Source organism: Archocentrus centrarchus, chromosome 20 (genome assembly GCF_007364275.1).
Source record: "Archocentrus centrarchus isolate MPI-CPG fArcCen1 chromosome 20, fArcCen1, whole genome shotgun sequence".
NCBI classification, from domain to species: domain Eukaryota; kingdom Metazoa; phylum Chordata; class Actinopteri; order Cichliformes; family Cichlidae; genus Archocentrus; species Archocentrus centrarchus.
Window position 1 is genome coordinate 815345 of NC_044365.1, and position 18962 is coordinate 834306.

Consider the following 18962-nt stretch of genomic DNA (forward strand, 5'->3'; position numbering starts at 1 on the left):
AGCGCGTCCTTCAGCAGGGGCGGGGTTTGTTTGGTTACGTGGGATAACGAGTTGCTCTCTGTTGAGGTGGTGGAGGATACAGCGGCCGAGGAGGCGGCTGCGGCGGGCCGAGGCGCGGAGGAGGAGCTTCTGCCCTGTCCCATCTGCTTCAAGACCTGCAGCTCCAGACTGGATCTGGATGCTCACATGGACTCTCATCCCGACACCGCCCTCAGGTATCGCCTTGCATCCTTAAACCCCCCCCCTCTCTGCAAGCCTTCACTTCACTCCTCTCCTTGTTTCCTCTCCTTGTTTACTCCTTGATTTCCTTTTGTGGTTGGCTCTGTTTCTTTTCTCTTCTCCTGTCTCCTCTCCTTGGGTCTGATTGGAGGAAAGTAACCAAGTAATTTACTCAGATACTTTTATCTTTACTCTCTGACCCTTTATACCGGAGTATTTCATTCCACCTTTCAAATTAAGAGTTTAAATGTGTTTGTGAGTGAATCGTGGTCGGCTGGGAGAGGAGAGGAGGACACCGAGACTGGGAAAGAACAGAGAACTTAATAAAGGGAAAGAGGAGGATGTGCTCGACTGGACCAGGATCATCTATCACTACGGCAACACAACAGGGACAAAGTTTAGTGTGGAGGGGAAAAAAAGCAGGAGAAAAGACAAAGAACAGAAGGAATAACAGCAGGAAAAGGGAAAATTAGGGAAAGAAGTTAGGAATAGAAGGAAAGAAAGTGAAGGAAGGACACAGTGAAAGACAGACCAGGAAGGAAGAAGGAAAGGAAACAAAGGAAGTAAGAATGAAAGAAGAAGAAACAAAGGAAATATACAAGGACAGAAAGGAAAGAAGTGCAAAAGGAAAGGAGGAAGAGGAAAGTGGCAAGGAAGCACAGAAAGAGAAGGAAGGATGGCAGTGAAGGAAGGAAGGAAAGGTGGAAGTCTAGTTAAAGGACAGAAAGGGCAGAACTAAAGGAGGAAATGGGAAAGAAAACAAAATGTTAATCAGTATAGTTTAAAAAGGGACTGAAAAGGAAAGAAGGAAGGGAGGAATAGAAATAATTAAAATGGCTAAAGCACAGAAAGGGAAGGACGGATTCAATGAAGGAAAGAAGGAGGAAAAAGTCTAAAAATGTAATGCAGTTAAGAACAAAGACAAGGAAAGGAGTGAACAAAGGAACAGAAATTAGGGAAGGAAGGAAAGGAAAGAAGGGATAACAGGGAGGAAAGAAGGAAAGGCCGTAAAGAAAGAAGTTTGTGGTGAAGACAAAGAAGAAAGAAAAGAGGGAGAGAAGGAGGCGAGCGGGCAGCGCTGAGCTCGTTATGGAGGAAGGAGAATATTTAGCTGTAAATCCTCCCTAATCAGCCGGTAAGAGGATCGAGCGCCCTGCAGGGATGGAGGATGGAGGGTAATTTAACTCAGCAGCAGGATGATAGATGCATGTTCGTCACATTAAAACCAGACGACACCGTAAAGATCAAAGCATTCATGTGCTTCTGTCAGCATGGATGAATGTGCTGGAAATAAACTCCTCCATCAGCAGTTCAGGATGTCAGTGCTTTACATCTTTGTGTACAGTCTGTGTTTGTGAAGGAAAGGTCAGGGTCCCTCTGAAACCCAGACCGGGTCAGAGCGAGCATGCTTCAGCTGAACGGCCAGACTGGAGCAGCAGGTCGAGGGTGAGAAACCTCAGTGAAAGCACTCCTGTGATGTCAGAGGCTCTCACTGTAGCTCTCAAACAATCAAACACAAATAAAATCATCACATATGAGTAACATCGTGGTTTGGTAGTTTACAGGAAATGCCTCGTATTTACACTTTTTAACGGTGGTTTGAACGACTCCCGCCTGCCTGCAGGACCTTCAGCGACTGCAGCCCAGGATCTGGGAGTCACTGCTGTGAGCTCAGACTGCTCTAAACACTTGGCGTGCAGTCTCATCTGCAACAAAGCACCGAGCGCTGCCCCTCTGCAGGCTTCCTTAAGCCTGCCAATCAGATGAAAGTGGGTTTACAGAGACAGGAGGAAGTGAGGGGCTGCAGCGGGGCCGAGGATCAGATAAAGAAGGCTTATTCTGAACTGTGAGTCATGCAGAGCTGAGCAGAAGCCCAGTGACTGGAAGGAGAGCAAAGTTACAGAGCACTCCAAAAACATCCTTTTTCTCTGGGCCTCACAGTGTTTTGGTTTTTCTGCTGGCTCCAACACCTCATTATGTGTCACTTATTTCTGAGGAACCAATGGCTGCTGCACAATGACTGTTTTTCACTACATCCGAGTCTGAATATTAGCTGTTAATATGATTTCAGACGATGGCTTCTTTTTTAACACGTCACCTCTGCACAGCTAATCCACGTGTTTGTGGTCAAACTAAAAGAAAGACATTTAAAAACCTAAAATAAGACTCAAACACGATCATCCCGACAGCTTCGTTAGCCTCAGATTTCATTAACCTGAAGGACTCGTTTCAGTTAACCCATCCTTTTTAGTTTGAATTGGTAGGAAATACTGGATTATCTGCTCCCTGGAATACTTTAAACTGCAATAAAATAACTAACTAGGATCAGCCATCGAATTTCCATCATCTGGTTTATTATTAAACAGAAGCTACGCTTGGATGGAGGAGGGTGGAGGCGCAGGTCTGACTGATGGATGTGGTGGAGTTCAACAAGTGCTGGTCCACATATGGTCCAGACCCCCACCTCAACCCCCACCATCCTCCGACAGTGTACCAGAGGGGATTACTCACACACACACACACACAGGATGTGATAAGAGTGTGTGACTGCGGCAGACACTGAGCAGCTGTCCTCTCAACGCTTAACAAGAGCCGGACCAACACCGGGTTATCACACACACTTGTCCTTTTGTGTGTGTGTTGGGGGGGGTTCTGCTCTAATTTGTTGTATTAAACTTTTTTGGTTTTCTTGGTTGACCTAATGAGGCTTTAGGAGCTACTGTTACATGAAGGAAGAGCTCCAAAATCAGGAAATGCTGATTGATTCCGATCGGATCGTCTCTGCTGGCCTTAAAGCCTCACAGAACGCTCTGACCTCAACATGAGGTTAATAAGTGTGCACCTTCAAACTGGAAAAACAACAGTCAGGAAAGGACAAAGTGATGTCATGGCGTCCTCTGTCAGCTACTGTTCTCCACAAACATCAAAACCGTGGAGAAAGGTCGCCTCCTGGTGGTCGCATGTAGAACAACTTTACTGAGTTTGAGAGCGCAGCGCTGACCCACAGCTGAGCTTTCTCCAACAGCTTTTAGATCCTCATATAAAGGAAAATGAAACACAGAAATTGATTTTTTTAAAGCAGATATTTAGGAATTTTCCTCCCAGCCACTTTCCAAAAGCGGCCTCTTTACTGTTGCTTAGAAATAAAGACAAAAAGGCAAAAATAACTCTGAAATAAACTCCAAGCAAACCCACTGCTCCACCTCTCACAGCCAAAACAGCAGATGTGATAAAGAGTGGTCCACACAGTGAATGAGTAACAGGTTAGTTACATCACATTCACAAAAACCTCCAGCCGCCCATTTTTCATTTACTATCAGGTAAACTCTACCTGACTCAAGACGTTATCGGTCAGATAATGCCAAGGGCGTAGGAAGGAGTTTACTATTGGGGGGGGGACACATATCGGAAACCTGACAGATCCATAAATACTCGGAGCAAAGCATAAAAAATGCTATTTGATCTTTTACTTTTTTCTTTTTCAAATGTTTCTTGAAAAAATAGTGTTGTGTACACCTCTATTATTGCATGTATAATTTACATATATATGTTTTATAATCATAAGACGTGGACAAACCACCAAACAAAATGGCTTGAGTCTTTTATGAAGCATAATGACCATGTCATTCCAGGCTTACTTTATCAGCTGGCTGCACTGGTACTAGTACAAAGGAGTATTACGGCCACACTGAGAAAAAAATAAAATTGTGCATTTTGAGAATAAATTCAAAATTTTTAAATAAAAGTCAAAATGTGCAGATTAAAGTCTCTTCAAGTCAAACAACTGCCACGACACGTCTGTTATCCCCTCCAGGATGTCTTGTATTATGAGTTAGTGAAACTGTACTTTCGAATCAGTTTTAGTAACAAGGAAATGATTTCTCTTTTAGTACATAAACACGATGTAGTGATAAGTATGAGGACGTTAGAGAGAGAGTGCAGAAAGCTGCATCTGCTCAGAAGGAAAAAACCACACAAACTGGTAATGGTTAGATGGAAGGATGCTGCACCTTCATACAGTACAGAGGGGACATGCAGACCCACAAGACACAATAACACAGCTGATCAAGCTGTTTCTACCCAAGGCATTTTGTAGAGAGTAGCAGCTGTGGCTGTTATTTGACTTTAAATGACGACTTCGACGATTTTGACTTTATTCTCAAAATTCTCAAAAAGATTTATTTTTTTTCTTACTGTGACCCTCACACTCCTTCATATACTAGCAAGCTAAATATTTCAGTAGCACAAAAATAATTTATTAATGCACAGAAGTGCAAAGTTTGATATGTCGTATTGGCCGAAAACATTTATTAATGGTCAAAAATACATTTATGTAGGCTGACTGGCAACAGAACTGGTTCTTTAATTAAACACCGTTCTAGCATGAAAGAATCCTCACAGATAATGTAATGAACAAATTATTCACTTTTTAAGTTAAAAAAACAGCTATTAAAATATGCCTATTCAGTTTGAAACTCTAATCTAATAAATCAAAATATCAATAAAAATAATAAGAAGCAAAATAAAAGTGATACCTCTACATTTAATAGACGAGCTGTGTGCCTCTTTACAGCCCTGCATTTAGCCAAACAAAAGGTTAAAATCATCGGTCTAAGCAGAAGAGCCAAAATGATTTTTCCGCCTCTCATTTGAAATTCATTCAAATTGACTTCTTGTCCAGTAAGTAAACTTTATCCTGTGTATGAAAGTAAACTGACAAACAGCCATATTCATGGTAACATTCCCACAGACCGTTTTGCCTCATTCAGGCCTCTTTCCCACCAACAGGGTTCCAGAGCCTGTGCCGTAATTTGAACCGTTAGGCGGGTTTTCCACCGCTGAAACACTCGGTGCTCGGCCGAAAAACGGGTTCAATTCCGGCCCCACAAACTAGCTGGTCTGGAACCAGGAACCCGTGCCGAAAGCGGCAGAAGGGCGTGACTCTGCCGTCTCAACATCAAGTTTTCTTGACGGCATGACGCTATGTTGTGCCTTCAAAATAAAAGCATGCGAGTTAAAAAAATGTTTCTCCTCAGCGGTGTAATTTCTGGGTGGGACAAATGCGCCTGTCTCCAATATTGGGGGGGACACGTCCCCCCAGGTTCCTACGCCTATAGATAATGTGATGGTTTGATCAAGTTTAGAGTTTAGAGTTACTCTTCTTAATTTTTTGTGATTTTCTGATGCAAAAGATTGTTGGATTGTTGTGTGATATTCAGGAAGTGTTTGTTTGTGTTTGCAGGTGTGATCCCTGCTGCCTTTCTTTCCGAACTCACCGTGGTTTGTTGCGTCACAACGCGGGCGTCCATAAGCTCCTTCCCCAGGACCCGAGTGGCCGCCCTTTCATCCAGAACAACCCCTCCATCCCCACCGGCTTCAATGACTTGGCCTTCATCGACTTCTCCTGCAAGAAGTTTCCTCACATTGCACAGGTATGCATTCGCCACACTACCACATTCCCATGGATCACTTCCAGGATGAAAATGTTGGGTTCATTTTTCTTTCCGTTCAGATCTGGTGTGAGACAAACCTCCGACGCTGTATCAGCAAGTTCCACCGGTTCGTCTGCGAGTTCTGCGACAAGGCGTTCCCCCTTCGCTCTGCCCTGGACCTCCATAAAGCCAACTCCCACCCCGACAAACCTGCCGCCACTGACACAGAGAACACAGAGGAGAAAGTAAAGGAGGACGGCAAAGGAGCTGCAGAACAAGTTGAGAACGACCACCCTGCCCTGCCCGCAGAACAGTCCAACTTCCTGGAAGGGCTGGGCCTTCAGCACATTTCCAAGGTATGCTTTGGATGTAAAACTATCTTTTCATCTCAGAAACAAAATAAGGCAAGTAATAAGATGGTAAGCAAGCAGACCTTTCACATTAAAGTCACAAATTTACAAAATAAAATTTCAAATATTTAGATTGAAGCCAGAGAATGAAATGAAGATGCAGAAAATGCAGGGCAGATCAGGATTAAACACTTTGGACATGCAGGTCAATTAAATATGAGAAACAACACTGCACCAAGGCCTGAAAAATTGATTGCCTCTCTGAGAGATACAACAGTGACATAAAAGCATAAAAGTGAATGCAGATGCCACAAACCTGGATAATGTGGCCATAAAGCAGCATGAGCGCTGAGAATAGAAGTGGACCGAGGACTGAACCTTGTGGCACACCACCCTTTTGGAAGCGTTCTCCTGGCTGAAGTGTGGTCTGTTTTCAGCGACTGTGTCCTGCTGTATGATGGCATTTAGCTTGATTTTGGGAAACTGAAGGAAAACTTGGAGCTGGAAATGGATAATCCCATGTTAACAAGCAAAAATGTAAACCCAACTAGTAGAATTTTTTTTTTTTAAATATATAAAGGACCGAGTGTGATACGTAATTTCCACATTGTTTAGTATTTATTTATGTTTTTTAGGTCTTATAAAGTACCGAATTTGTTTTTTGCATGTCCTGATGGTTCCTGTTTTTGTCCCTCAGGTGAAGTCTGGTCCCACTGACGATGAGATCCATCAGGCCCACCTAGACAGCATCAAAGTCATCCACGTGGAGCCTCCATCCTCCAGCCTCCCCCAGGAGCCGGCCTCGGGCTACTTGTCCGGAGGTCTGGGGCTGACTCTGGGGCTCGGCGTGAGTGGTCTAACTGCTCTTAACTTCTCTCTGCTGGAGGCCTCGGGTTCAGCCTTGCAGGGCCTCTCCCAGAGAGACGCCCTCAGCCTGCTGTCCCTGCAGCCTTTCCAGACCAGCTTCCTCCTGCAGCCTGATGGGAGTGCAGCAGCAGCCAGCGCCGCTTCGTCAGGCATCAAACCTGGAGAGACAGGCAGAGCTGCGGGTATGGAGCTGGCAGACATCCAGCAGATCCTGAAAGTGGCTACCACAGCACCGAATCAAATGGGACTGCCACCTCTGGCCAAAGCTCCTGGATTCAGTGGAGGTCAAGGTAGGTGTTGGTTTGAACAAAAACGTTTTATTACATCAGGCCTCTAAAAGGAGACTTTTAACTCAGAACTGCTCAGTGACTGTCGCTCCCTCCTGCAGGTCAAGTTCAGGGTCAGAAGGCGATGCCGCCGCTGAAACCCAAACCTCCCGTCAGTCCTCGATCAAGCCTCACAACAACAACTCCTCCACCACTCCAGAGCTCCCAGCAGGCCTCACTGGGCTGCATCAGCCCCAGCCTGCCACCTCCCACGCCCTCGCTCTTCAAAACGCCCTCCTCGGCCGGAAACGGAGGGCAGATGGACGCAGAGTGCATGAATGACCCGCATGCGCCCCTGTCTGACTCACCGCCTGCTGCTACCACAGCTGTTCACGAGGAGGTGGGGCTCAGCGGAAGAAAGCCAGGAACCAAAGGGGGGAACAACGCAGGCTCAGCCAAAGGCTCATTCCCATGCCGCTTCTGTGACCAGGTGTTCGCCTTCTCCGGTGTGCTACAGGCTCACATGCGCTTCCACCTTGGCATCCTGCCCCACCAGTGCAACATCTGCGACTACGTAGCTCCTGATAAAGCCACACTTATCCGTCACCTGCGCACGCATAGCGGTGAGCGGCCGTACGTCTGCCGTGTCTGCCATTACCCGTTCACTGTAAAGGCCAACTGCGAGCGCCACCTCAGGAAGAAGCACGCCAAGACCTCGAGAAAGGATATCGAGAAAAATATCAAGTATGTCACTTCAACCACCACAGCAAACATTGCAGCCATCACTGCTGCAACCACCACCTCCACCCAGGACACAGAGACAGGATGCGCCGGAGCCGAGACCGTGTGCCGGTTCTGCGGCGAGGACCTGAAGACATACCGGGCGTTACAGATCCACCTGCGCACGCACAACGGTTGTCAGAGGAAACCATTTGAGTGCCGACGCTGCGGCGCCGCATTCCTGGCCAAACGTAACTGCATCCACCACCTGCTGAAGCAGCACCCTGAGGTGCAGGAGCGAGAGATCGAGGAGCACATCATCACACTGCTGCCCGCCGCCACCACCCTCACCACTGCCTGCGCCACTCCAATGGCGCTGAACGGCATCAGTCAGCCTCCGATCCCGGCCGTGAAGGTGGAGGAGCTGGTGAACGCCACTTTTCCTGCAGAACTGGACCAGCCGCTTGACTTCTCTGCTAAGAGCCGTGGCGCCAGCAGCCAGACGGGGTCACCTGGGGTCAAACTGGAGAGTATCTCACCCAGCTTCGACTGTTCCGACCTGGACCAGCCCATCGACCTGTCCATCCCCAGCAAGAGGCAGCGGAGGGAGGTGGCGAGCTGCGGGGAGCTAAGGGAGATAAAGACAGAGCAGAGCGGCGGCAGCATCATCGAGCAGCAGCAAATTCTGTCCAAGGACGAGAAGACGGCGAGCGGCCCATCGCCCCTGCACCCTCACCCCCAGCTTGGCTGCTATCAGCTTCCCCCCGGATCCACTCCTCCCCCAACCTCCCACCCCAATACCACGAGAGCCCAGCGCCTCAAACCGCTGCTGCCCAAACCTGCCTCCTCTTCACCCTCCGCCACGCTCAAAGAGCTGCCACCGCTGGCCTCTATCGCTCAGATCATCAGCTCCGTCTCCGCCGCACCAGATCTGCTGAAGAGGGAGGCGGCCAGTGTCACTTCTTCTCAGGCCGACACGGCCGCCGATGCCCCCGGACCCTCCGCTGGTTCAGAGGCACAGAACGACGACACCTCAGATGGATCCTCTAGGTTTGTGAGCACCATTTAAAATAACTTTATTGATATTCTTCCTGCTGCATTCAGCGCTAACGCTGACTCCCACCTCTTCCTCCAACAGGAGGAGGTCCAGGAAGAAACTAGCCACCCTTGGCCTGAAAGAGAAGGCTGTGAGTGGCGCCGGCATCGACCTGGAGTCCAGCGGCGAATTTGCCAGCGTGGAGAAGATGCTCGCCAACACTGACGCCAACAAGTTCAGCACCTACCTGCAGACGGGAGCTGCTGACCTGGGAGGAAAGAGAGGTAACAGTTTGATCTTCTCTGCTCCTGTCCCAGAAAATGAATATTTATATAAAGAACCTAGAAAACGAAAGTCCAGGTTCTTTATATAAAATAGAAATATCGTGTATGTCCAGTGTACAAATAAAACTAGTAATAGTAATAATAAACTAATAATAAATTATATTAATACTATAAATATATTGCAGTTGTTGAAATACTTCATAATAATATCAGTTACTTTGAAAACATTTTTACTAAGTAAAAACATCCAAGTAAAAGATATTATCAAATAATTGAATCAAAGGCGTACCTTCAATTGATCCAAACTCTTCCTGTTAGCAGATGGCGACAAAGCAGGAGTGGAGGAGAAGGAGGGAGGGGCGAGGGAGGAGGGGAAGCCGGCGGCGGCAGTGCCGGCCGTGGCGGGACCTCAGCCCAAAGGGAAGAAGAACGCCTACTCCAACTCTGTCCAGAAGCTTACCTGCCCCTTCTGCCCCCGAGTGTTCCCCTGGGCGAGCTCACTGCAGAGACACATGCTGACACACACCGGTAATAACCACAAAGCACACACACACACACACACACACACACACACACACACACACACACACCTCGCTGCAGTGACCGACTCGATGAACCTGTGGAAACCTGGTCATAATTCCGTCTTCTTTCAGGTCAAAAGCCGTTCCCGTGTCCGCGGTGCGATGCCTTCTTCTCCACGAAATCCAACTGTGAGCGCCACCTGCTGAGGAAACACGGCGTGACCCACAGGACGCTGCGACGCAACGGTGCCCTCGTGAAGAAAATTGGCGACGAAGGCTCACACGAGAGTGCCGGTCAGAGAACAAGCAGAGTTTTTGTAGCTGTTAGAACCACAGATGTGAACTGCAGTTAAACAACACTTTTTAATGTTCATGTTAGAACTGCTCAGGTGGTCTCTCACCTAAACAATGTGATTTTAGCCTGAAATGCACCAAAAATAACCAACATCCTCCTGTTGATTGTGTCCTGCAGAGAGCCAGTCAGAGACGGAGCAGATGGCTCCAGAAGCACAAAACCTCAGCAGCACCACCCTGTCTACAGATTCAGATCCCGCCCCCACTGCCGATAGCTCCACCCCCTGCGAAAACACACAACAGAGTCCCACCCACAAGCCAAGCCAAGGTAACAACATGGTGAAAATGTTCTAATTGGTTCACAAAGGAAAATGTTGCGTTTACTGCACATACTGGTTAAAGCGTCACCTTTAGGAGCACCTGGCCGGCTGTTGGAACTGACCGAAGCTGTTTGTACTGCAGGTTTCAGCCCCAGTCCCGGACCTGCCGAGCAGCAGGAGGTAGCAACCACCCAGCAGCCAGACCAGCAGGGGGCGCAGGGGGAGACCCGAGCAGCACAGGGCAAACAACCTCCACACAGCAGCAAGGTAACACAACTGTCACGACTGCAGCCACAAATCTGTGGGAACGTATTTGCAGTCCTTAAAATAGGTTCAACTCTGCTGCACCTTCACTGTGTGCAGTGATCTTAATTACAACCTGTTGTTTTCAAATAAAGTTAATTAAAAAAAAAAAAACTCTGAACATGTCGTGATCTTCACCTTCATCTTTGTCTCCTTCAGGTGGAGAGCACCGACGATGACGACTGCCACAGCAACAAGAGTCTGGACCTGAACTTCGGCAAGAAGCTCATCGACTTCAAACTCACCACGTCGTCTTCAGGCTCCACTCAGGATGAGCAGCCCTCCCAGCCCTCGTCTTCCTCATCATCTTCATCTGCACCCTCTACCTCCACTTCCGAAGCAGTGCCCGAGAGCCCAGAGGAGAAGGAGAAAGAAGCGCCCGCTTCCTCTTCCACCAGCTTCGCAGCAAAGCAGCAGCCGGAGTACAAACATGTCTGTCGAGTGTGTAAGAAGAGTTTCCGCTACGCCACCACGCTCGCTCGCCACGAGAGGGCGCATCTCTCCGAAGAGACGCCAACTCCACCACCGCCTCCAGTGGAGGAAGCCTCGCCAGCGAAGGAGGAGGAGGTGGCCCCAGAATGCAAACCTGCTGAGGAGGAAAAGGAGGCGGAGATGGAGGTGGAGGAAGGAGGAGCAAAGGGAGGCGACAGTGAGGGAGGTGACAGTGGCGAGTCAGAGGAAGAGGAAAAGGAGAAGGAGGAGAGGAGCGATGAAGAGGCGTCAGAACCAAAGAGCCTGGAGGGCGGCGAGCCATCCGGAGGGCGAGTGGACAAGAGGAAGAAGATCTGCAACGTGTGCGCAAAGAGATTCTGGTCTCTGCAGGACCTGACCCGCCACATGAGGTCACACACAGGTACCACACACCTGAGGTCATGCACACAAGTGTAAATTCTTGTGTTACTGTTTTTGATTGGCCTGAATTTTTGGTTTGAACCTGTAATTTTTTTCTCACTCTGAATCCTCGCTCATCCTCCCTGTAGGTGAGCGTCCCTATCAGTGTCAAACCTGTGAGAGGACCTTCACCCTGAAGCACAGCCTGGTCCGTCACCAAAGGATCCACCTGAAACCCCGAGGGACGGACGGCTCCTCCGGCATCAACGATGACGCCGCCAGTGAGGATGGAGACTCCTGCACCCCGACCCCAACCTCCACCTGCCCACCCTCAGAGAATGAGAGCGAGTGTGGGAGTGCTGTCACCGGGGCTAAGGAGCTGGAGGAGGAGGACGTGAAAGATGAGGGTGAGGAAGAAAGCACTTCAAAACCAGGGCAGTGTGGCGGGGACTCAGATCCACCAACCACTGCCACTTCTGCGACACCACAGCCCTCTGTCGACTCGACTCCCAGCCGCCAAGCTACTGACACAAAGACAACTACTAGCGCCGAATCGACGCCTGACCCAAACGCCTCCAAAGACCCCTCACACTCTTCCTCCAGCTGTCCAGCAGGGGAAGTGGCAGCTGCCACCCCAGCTGAGGGCTTCATCCAGGGGCTGCTGGAGATACACACCAAGCCCTCTCTGGAGCACATCCTACCCAATGGAGAGCCTCCTCTGGTGGGCGTGGAGTGAGGAGAAACCTCTAACCATATCACCGCAGTGCCATACGGTCAGAGAGACGCTACACCATTGATGACGATGCAAAAACCAGCCCGGAAAATCTTTTTGATAGAAAGACGAAATCCTCGTTTTCTTGAAGTGCCTTACTACTAGTCCTAAAAGATGCTTTTGCTATATCTTTATCTGCATTATTACGGAGAATGGATCTAATTTTTATAGCTTTTTATGATGACAATGATTTACAATACATTTTTTTGTGAGGGGAATCTATATTTCAGCAATAAAAAGAATAAAATTACAATTTATTATTGTTCTAGATTTTCTTTGAGAATGATCAACTTTGGAGATGCCAAGAGACAGATGGGGACTGGGACGCACTGTTGGCATCTGCGATTCTTCTTCTGTATTTAAATTAAGAGCTGGCGCCGGCGACGCATGAGTCCGAACAATAAAGATTCAAAAGGTTTCGGATTTCCTAAATTAGGAATTCACCAGCCGCATCTCCGGTTTGACCAGCTGATATTTTTGATATTTTTTTGGCTAAAACTGAACACCGAGACGACGGCTGCCAAAGTGGCACAGATTCACCAGCAATGAACGGCAGCTGCCACTATAGACTGGCGGTCATCTGTGTGACTGAGGAAGCTTCTGGGGGGTTTTGTTTTTTGGGGTTTTTTGTAACTGGAAATCGCCTCGCCGTCGTCCCGACTCTCGACCGGCTTGGCAAAACACACAAAAACATTCACGAACTTCTCAAAGTCGCATTTCTGTGTGAAGAGGAACTCTGAAAGGGCAGAAAATAGTGTCTGTGTTCTCCGTGTTTCTTCATTTTTTAAACCCATCACACTATTGATCCCTGAAGCCACCCTGCGAGTCAGCCTGTGTGTGTTCATGTCTCACTCATAATCATTCTCAGTTGATTCCATGTGTGTAGAGTTAAACATGTGGCACGAGTATTTTCTGTTTTTCTGCATGTGTGCGATTATCAGTGACATTTAGGTGTAGGGTTGGGGATTCATTTTTGTGGATTTTTTTAATATAACTGAACAAATCAAAAGGTTTTGTTTTTTGTACGTGTGTGAATGTGTGCAACTCCCACCTGTCTCTCATCGTCGCCCCCTAGTGTTCTTATAGGGTGTATTACAGGGCCTCCAGCGTGCTAATGTTTAACGCCGCTAATACCTGACTTAGGTTCAGTTTACCTCAACTTCTGCTTTTTAACTGCAACCATAAAACAACAGATGAGCAACTCTGTAGGCAACCCTTTAAATCCTATGTCTTCCTAAGCTGGGCTAATGTTCTGTAGGTCTGGTTTCCACTGTGGGCCAAATCAAAGCAAGCCAGGGCTAACTCATTAGTATAGCCTCAAACACAGCTGGGTAGGACTAACAGGTAATGACTGGCTTGGTGTGCACAGTAATCCAAATAGAGCTAAAGAAGGCTAACTCAGTGTGACATAGAAATGGCAAGGGCTTTGTGGACCTATGAGCTCGGTCTTCACAGATTACAGATAAGAACTGGGATAAAGTTAGCTATAGTTTACTTGGTTTATTTATCTGGTGTGGTTACATTAGCATCAACCTTGTTTAGGGATCAAGATATCAGAAAGTGTTAGGGTCAGAAAACTGACCAGAACAGCTAGCTAACTAGCTAGAATTAACAGGCCTGACCAGATAAGCTAACTTGGTTAACTTCCTGGTTTGGTCAGTTAGCTCATAAGTTTGGGCTTTTTAAAGTGGGTCCTGGGGCATGATCTACTGGGTAAAAACACATGCTAGCCAACATTAACTACCATATAAAATTGGACATGGCTAAGCGAGTTAATGGCATTTGTAGCCAATAGTAGGCCAAGCTAGTCCTCTTGCAGTATTATCAGTGTATCTTGAGTTGGCCCTGGACTTGTTTAGCACTTTGTCCCCATTTAGCCCCATCTTTTTTCTGAAAGTACACAAGGACTTGTCCCTCTTTGTGTTCTTCTTTTCTGATACAAATAGAACAACTAAAAACCTTCTTCTATTTGGCAGGTCCTTCACTTGTGTTTTGGAAAATCTGCATAGTCAGTGTTGATTAGGGCTGGGCGATATGGCCAAAAATCTGAGCACAACAAAAAATTTCCTATTTCAGTTGATAATGATAAATATGGAAGCCTGTTTTTGCCAGTAAGTCAGAATTTTGGGTTAGTATCTCAAATTACTATCAAATAACTATCTTGAATTATGTAGCTGAAATCTTTTGACTTCTGAGGAGTAACTTGAAATTTTAAAATGTTAAAATTTTGAGATGCCTAATTTGAAATTTTGACCTAGTTCTGCCTGGCGATTGTTTTTTTTAATTTTTTTTATTTCATTGACTGAAACAAGCTTCCATAGATAATTACAATAAGTGCGCACATTATTTCAAGTTTAAAGGCACAGTGGTTGAAAATGTCAACGTTTTGCTGCTGGGTAGTCATATAGAGTCGAGGGTCTACGTCTACTAACAACACTAGTTTGGGGCTGTAATTACTTTCTGCTATTTTCAGAAAAATAATACCTGATGGTGCCTAATCTGTTTGTCAGACTGCAAATGGCCAAATGTCATCTCCAAACTACTGAAGCAGAGTGATCTTTCTAAGGGAGGGTGTCTTTGTCTTCCTAGCATTTTTCGAGCATTCGCAAAAGCAGTTACTGAGCGTTCGTTGTATTTTTAATTGAGGTTGTATTGTGTTAACCACTGTTGCTGTTTTATCGCCCAGCCCTAGTGTGGATTTGTGGTTAGGAATTTGGCATTAGAGACAATCAGTTGTAATTTTCAGAATGACTAATCCCTCGGCTGCATATCGAAATGATTTCAGAGAGGAACTAAATGAAGGGGTGAGAGGGAAGGATGGACGGATGGGTAGGTTGGAGCAGCTGTGAAAGCACAACACTATTTTGTGTTCCTGAACTGTACTACCCTGCTGCACAAACAAACACACAAAAATAAAAGGGCTAAGTTCACCCCTGCACCAACCTATCCAAACAAACCTATAACAGGAGGGTTATTGATCCTGATCGTGTGTAAATGTTTTCTTTCTCATGTAAAGATTGAATATACCTAATAATCTTGTACATTTTTTTTTTATATCAAGCAACCTCATAAGCAAATCAAACCTCAGCGGCTCATAATGGAACTGTAAGCCAACGGCAGTCAGTCATTTAGTCAAGAAATATTGAACAACCACAGCTGAGCTGAGTGGTTGCTGCCGTTAACTGGCACTAACAACTTCCTAAACTACTACTACTACTATTAATACTATTAGTGCTATTAGCATGGACTGTCGCGACTCAATCAAGAGAGAAAGGGAGTCAATTTCCTTCATTTTGTCATTTGTATTTTAGTTTATGTACCACATCATTTTAGGCCTCACGAATGCTTTATGAAAATTAGAAGGCTAAAGTTTGAAAATAATGTAAAATTTCCCTGTCAATTAATTCAAGAACAAATTGTTTCTTCAGTCAAATTGGCTCTAAACTGACCCGTGATTCTTTTCAAATCAAAGCACTCGTTTTTCCGTTATTTTTGGCAGCTAGCATCTCTTTGAGAGCTGCTTAAAACACAAATGAAAATCATACATTTTGGGTTTTTTGGAAAATAAGAAAACCATAAAAAGGCTTTGAAGCTTTTTGGGTTTTTTTTTTGGTAGCCAAAAGTTTCAGCTCCTTAGCGGTTATCATGTTGCTAAAAATGTATAAACTATTCATGCTTGCAAGCCAGCAGCTAATGTTAGTCCATCGTGCTGGCTAGCTTACTGTTTATCTTGGTCAGAATGGATCAGTAAGACAGACGTGTACAAATACGGAGCGGTTCATAGAAAAGGTTTTTATTATGCGACACCGCTAACTCCCCGGCTTTGGCTAAATGGTTTGCTGTTGCTCGCAGCTTAAATCCGCTTTAAATTTTCCTTAATTGGAGCAGTTTCTCAGAGTTTAATAGAATTATCAACATTTCATTGATTTACTCTAATAAATGTTTTGAAATTACTTTATTCCAAAGCAGAGATTTGCCGTTTTTGCGACATTATCCTCACTTTGACTAGAGCAGGAAAGTTAGCCATGCTAAATTATACAGATGTTATACAAAATACATGCTGTTTATAACAATCTACAACTGAGTTTGTGAGACACAAAAACCCGGATTAATTAATAATCCCGTTAAATTTTGAGTTAATAATTGGACCTTACTGTGGGGAGGAAACGCTCCCTTTCTCTCTGAACTGCTTCCTGTTTTGTTAACGCCCTCTGAACTCCCTCTCCCTCTGGATTATAAGTGTGTGTGTGTGTGTGTGTGTGTGTGTGTGTGTGTGTGTGTGTGTGTGTGTGTGTGTGTGTGTGTGTGTGTGTGTGTGTGTGTGTAGCCATATGAATACTGGACTTCCATTCGAATGCACGTGGACTGTTTTTAAATGTATTTATTTGGAGCCCAGGCGAGTGTGTGTGTGTCTGTGTGTTTAGTTTCCACAGCGACTTGAGAAGAAGCCATGTATTAAGAATATCACGTTTATGCTGCAGAGCTGTTGTGAGGAACTGATGGTTTGTGTCGTGGACTAACCGGCTCGCCGTAGGGCGCGGTGGGCCGGGGTGCGAATCGGACTAGCAATAAGAATCCCTCTGAATCCAAAAAGCTTTATGTAGAGCTCCTGTTTAAGAGTCGAGAACAGATTGTTTGGGTCTGTTGGTTCTGTTGTGTTACTTTTTGTTGTGTTTCTTATTTTTTCTCTATGACATATAAATGCATATAAAACTGTGAAAATCCATTGTGTTCAGTTAAAGGGTGACTTGTAGGTTAGGCTATTTTTTTTTTTTTTTTTTTGCATGTTAATCTAATTTGTTCAGTTATGGATGATTTCTCCTTTCTCATCACTTCTTGTGCTACACACACATATATAAATATATATATATTATAAATATGGAATTATATATAATCTCGCTCTCAGGGTCTTTCACAAATCCATATTCAAAATGCTTCATGTTCTTACTTCCTGAGTTGCAACTTGTCCTGATTATGTTGTCTCTCTTTTTTAAATAATGATTCAGAACTGTCAATCACTACATTTAGCACTTGACTGTGAACTCACCATCGCCTACAAACCATGTGGTTGGCTTTCAAGCCGCCACCCCCTCACTCGGATATTTGGTTAGAGTCCTCCTTTGGTTCGGTTTCGCCTTCCTGTGTCCTGGTCAGAGGTCAGAGGTCAAAGGGAACGTCGCAGAGGAGATTTAAAAACACACTCACTCGCACAAATGCTGGACCTCAATCAGAAAGCATTAAGACACAATCGTCTGGGAAACGTTGATTTTTCTCTGTCCTGTTTCACAAAGTCAAGAGATGTAAACCTGTTCTGTATTCAACCCAATAAGAGAAAGCAATAAAGATTATATCAAGGAAAGGTGTGTGAATCAAACACCGGCCACGGCTTGGTTTCTCTCTTACACCCGCTCAGGTTAAATTACATTTTTAAACAATCTAGTCCCAATTATTGGAAGAAATAATCTTATTTAGATCAATTCAGAATATTTTTATCCAGCTGAGAGTTTGAGTAAAAAAGATGAAGACTGTAATGTGTTGGAGGTGGGTTCACATTGTAATTGTGTTACTGGGTTTGTGTGTGTTTGCTTAGCTCTGGTCTTTTAATAGACAAACATGTACTGAGTAAATGAAGTCCTATAAAGAAACTGCTTAAAATAGTTCTTAGTGATTTTTCTTTGGGGGCCAAAGCCTACACATGAAGAACCCTCTACATTACAGCAGAGTGAAGTACAGGAAGTAAAGGTGGTATGGTTTCCATCCACAGGCCCTCTGCGAGCAGCGATGGCGCCCAGCAGCCATCGTGGTAACGAATCCAGGCTGTTTCTGGCTGTTTCAGAGCTCTGAAAGCAACTGCATGTGCACCAAATCTGATAACTGTTACAAGAAAAGATTTAGACTTGCCTGCAAGTTATACATGCAGTTACAGTGTGCATAAGTCTTGAGCCACCCCTCATTTCTTTATTTTGTCAGAAGGAGAAACGGATTCAAACGTACATGGAAATCCAGTCTGTGAAGCAGAATCAGAGGTCATGTGATTCTAACAGGCTTAAGTGCTGTTTGCTGTGACCTCCTATATTCTCCATCACAGTCTGAACCCTCTGAGGCAGCTTCCTGTCGTTCCCTTCAGCAGTCTGCAGGAACCGCTCTCATGGCTTCCTGAAGGACCTTCAAAGCTCTTTGGATGTTTCTGCCTGTGGTTCTGTTCTCTGTCAGGATGATCCCACACTGCTGCAGTGATGCTGAGGTCCATCATTGATGGTGTTCACCTGTGTTTTTATATCCAGGTGTGCTTTTACTGTGCTGACACTGTGTTTGGATCATTGCTTTCTGGATGGTTTTTCACTGTGGATCAAAATCTTTGGTTTCATAATTCCATCAGTTTTGGAAAGCGCTCCATCACCACCCAAACCATGACAGACCTCCACCGTGTTTCACAGATGCTGCAGACTCTCACTGTTGGACCTGTGCTGACCTTCTCCCTACATGCTGATGGTGGTTTGAACCAAAGGTCTCAGATGTGGATACATCAGACCTGCTGCTGATGTTCAGTGCAGACCTCAGCCTTTCCTGTTCCCCTTCATTAAGAACAGCGTCCTCACAGCCACCCTTCCATCTCTGATGAGCCTTCATTGAACAGCAGATGGATCAGCTGAAGGTCCAGATGATCTCTCAGGTCCAGCGTCAGGTCTTTGTTGGAGCATTTCCTGGTTCTGAAGGACCCACACTTCTTCTTTGTCCTCCACTTGT

At 45.8% G+C, this 18962-nt stretch overlaps 1 protein-coding gene across 4 annotated transcripts in view; it reads left to right on the top strand.

The window, feature by feature from the left end:
* rreb1a (ras responsive element binding protein 1a) overlaps window positions 1-12468 on the top strand; it is a 52933-nt gene extending 40465 nt beyond the window's left edge. For 3 of the 4 annotated variants that reach the window (XM_030756299.1, XM_030756296.1, XM_030756298.1), the window contains 12 exons: window positions 67-215; window positions 5462-5651; window positions 5732-6007; window positions 6699-7158; window positions 7257-8904; window positions 8993-9174; window positions 9493-9702; window positions 9828-9989; window positions 10168-10317; window positions 10452-10576; window positions 10772-11465; window positions 11593-12468. In XM_030756299.1, the coding sequence (XP_030612159.1) occupies window positions 67-215; window positions 5462-5651; window positions 5732-6007; window positions 6699-7158; window positions 7257-8904; window positions 8993-9174; window positions 9493-9702; window positions 9828-9989; window positions 10168-10317; window positions 10452-10576; window positions 10772-11465; window positions 11593-12179 (4833 nt within the window). In that variant the 3' untranslated portion in view covers window positions 12180-12468. The remainder of the gene's footprint in view (window positions 1-66; window positions 216-5461; window positions 5652-5731; window positions 6008-6698; window positions 7159-7256; window positions 8905-8992; window positions 9175-9492; window positions 9703-9827; window positions 9990-10167; window positions 10318-10451; window positions 10577-10771; window positions 11466-11592) is intronic. The other variant, XM_030756297.1, reaches the window with a different exon arrangement.
* Window positions 12469-18962: the final 6494 nt, after the last annotated feature.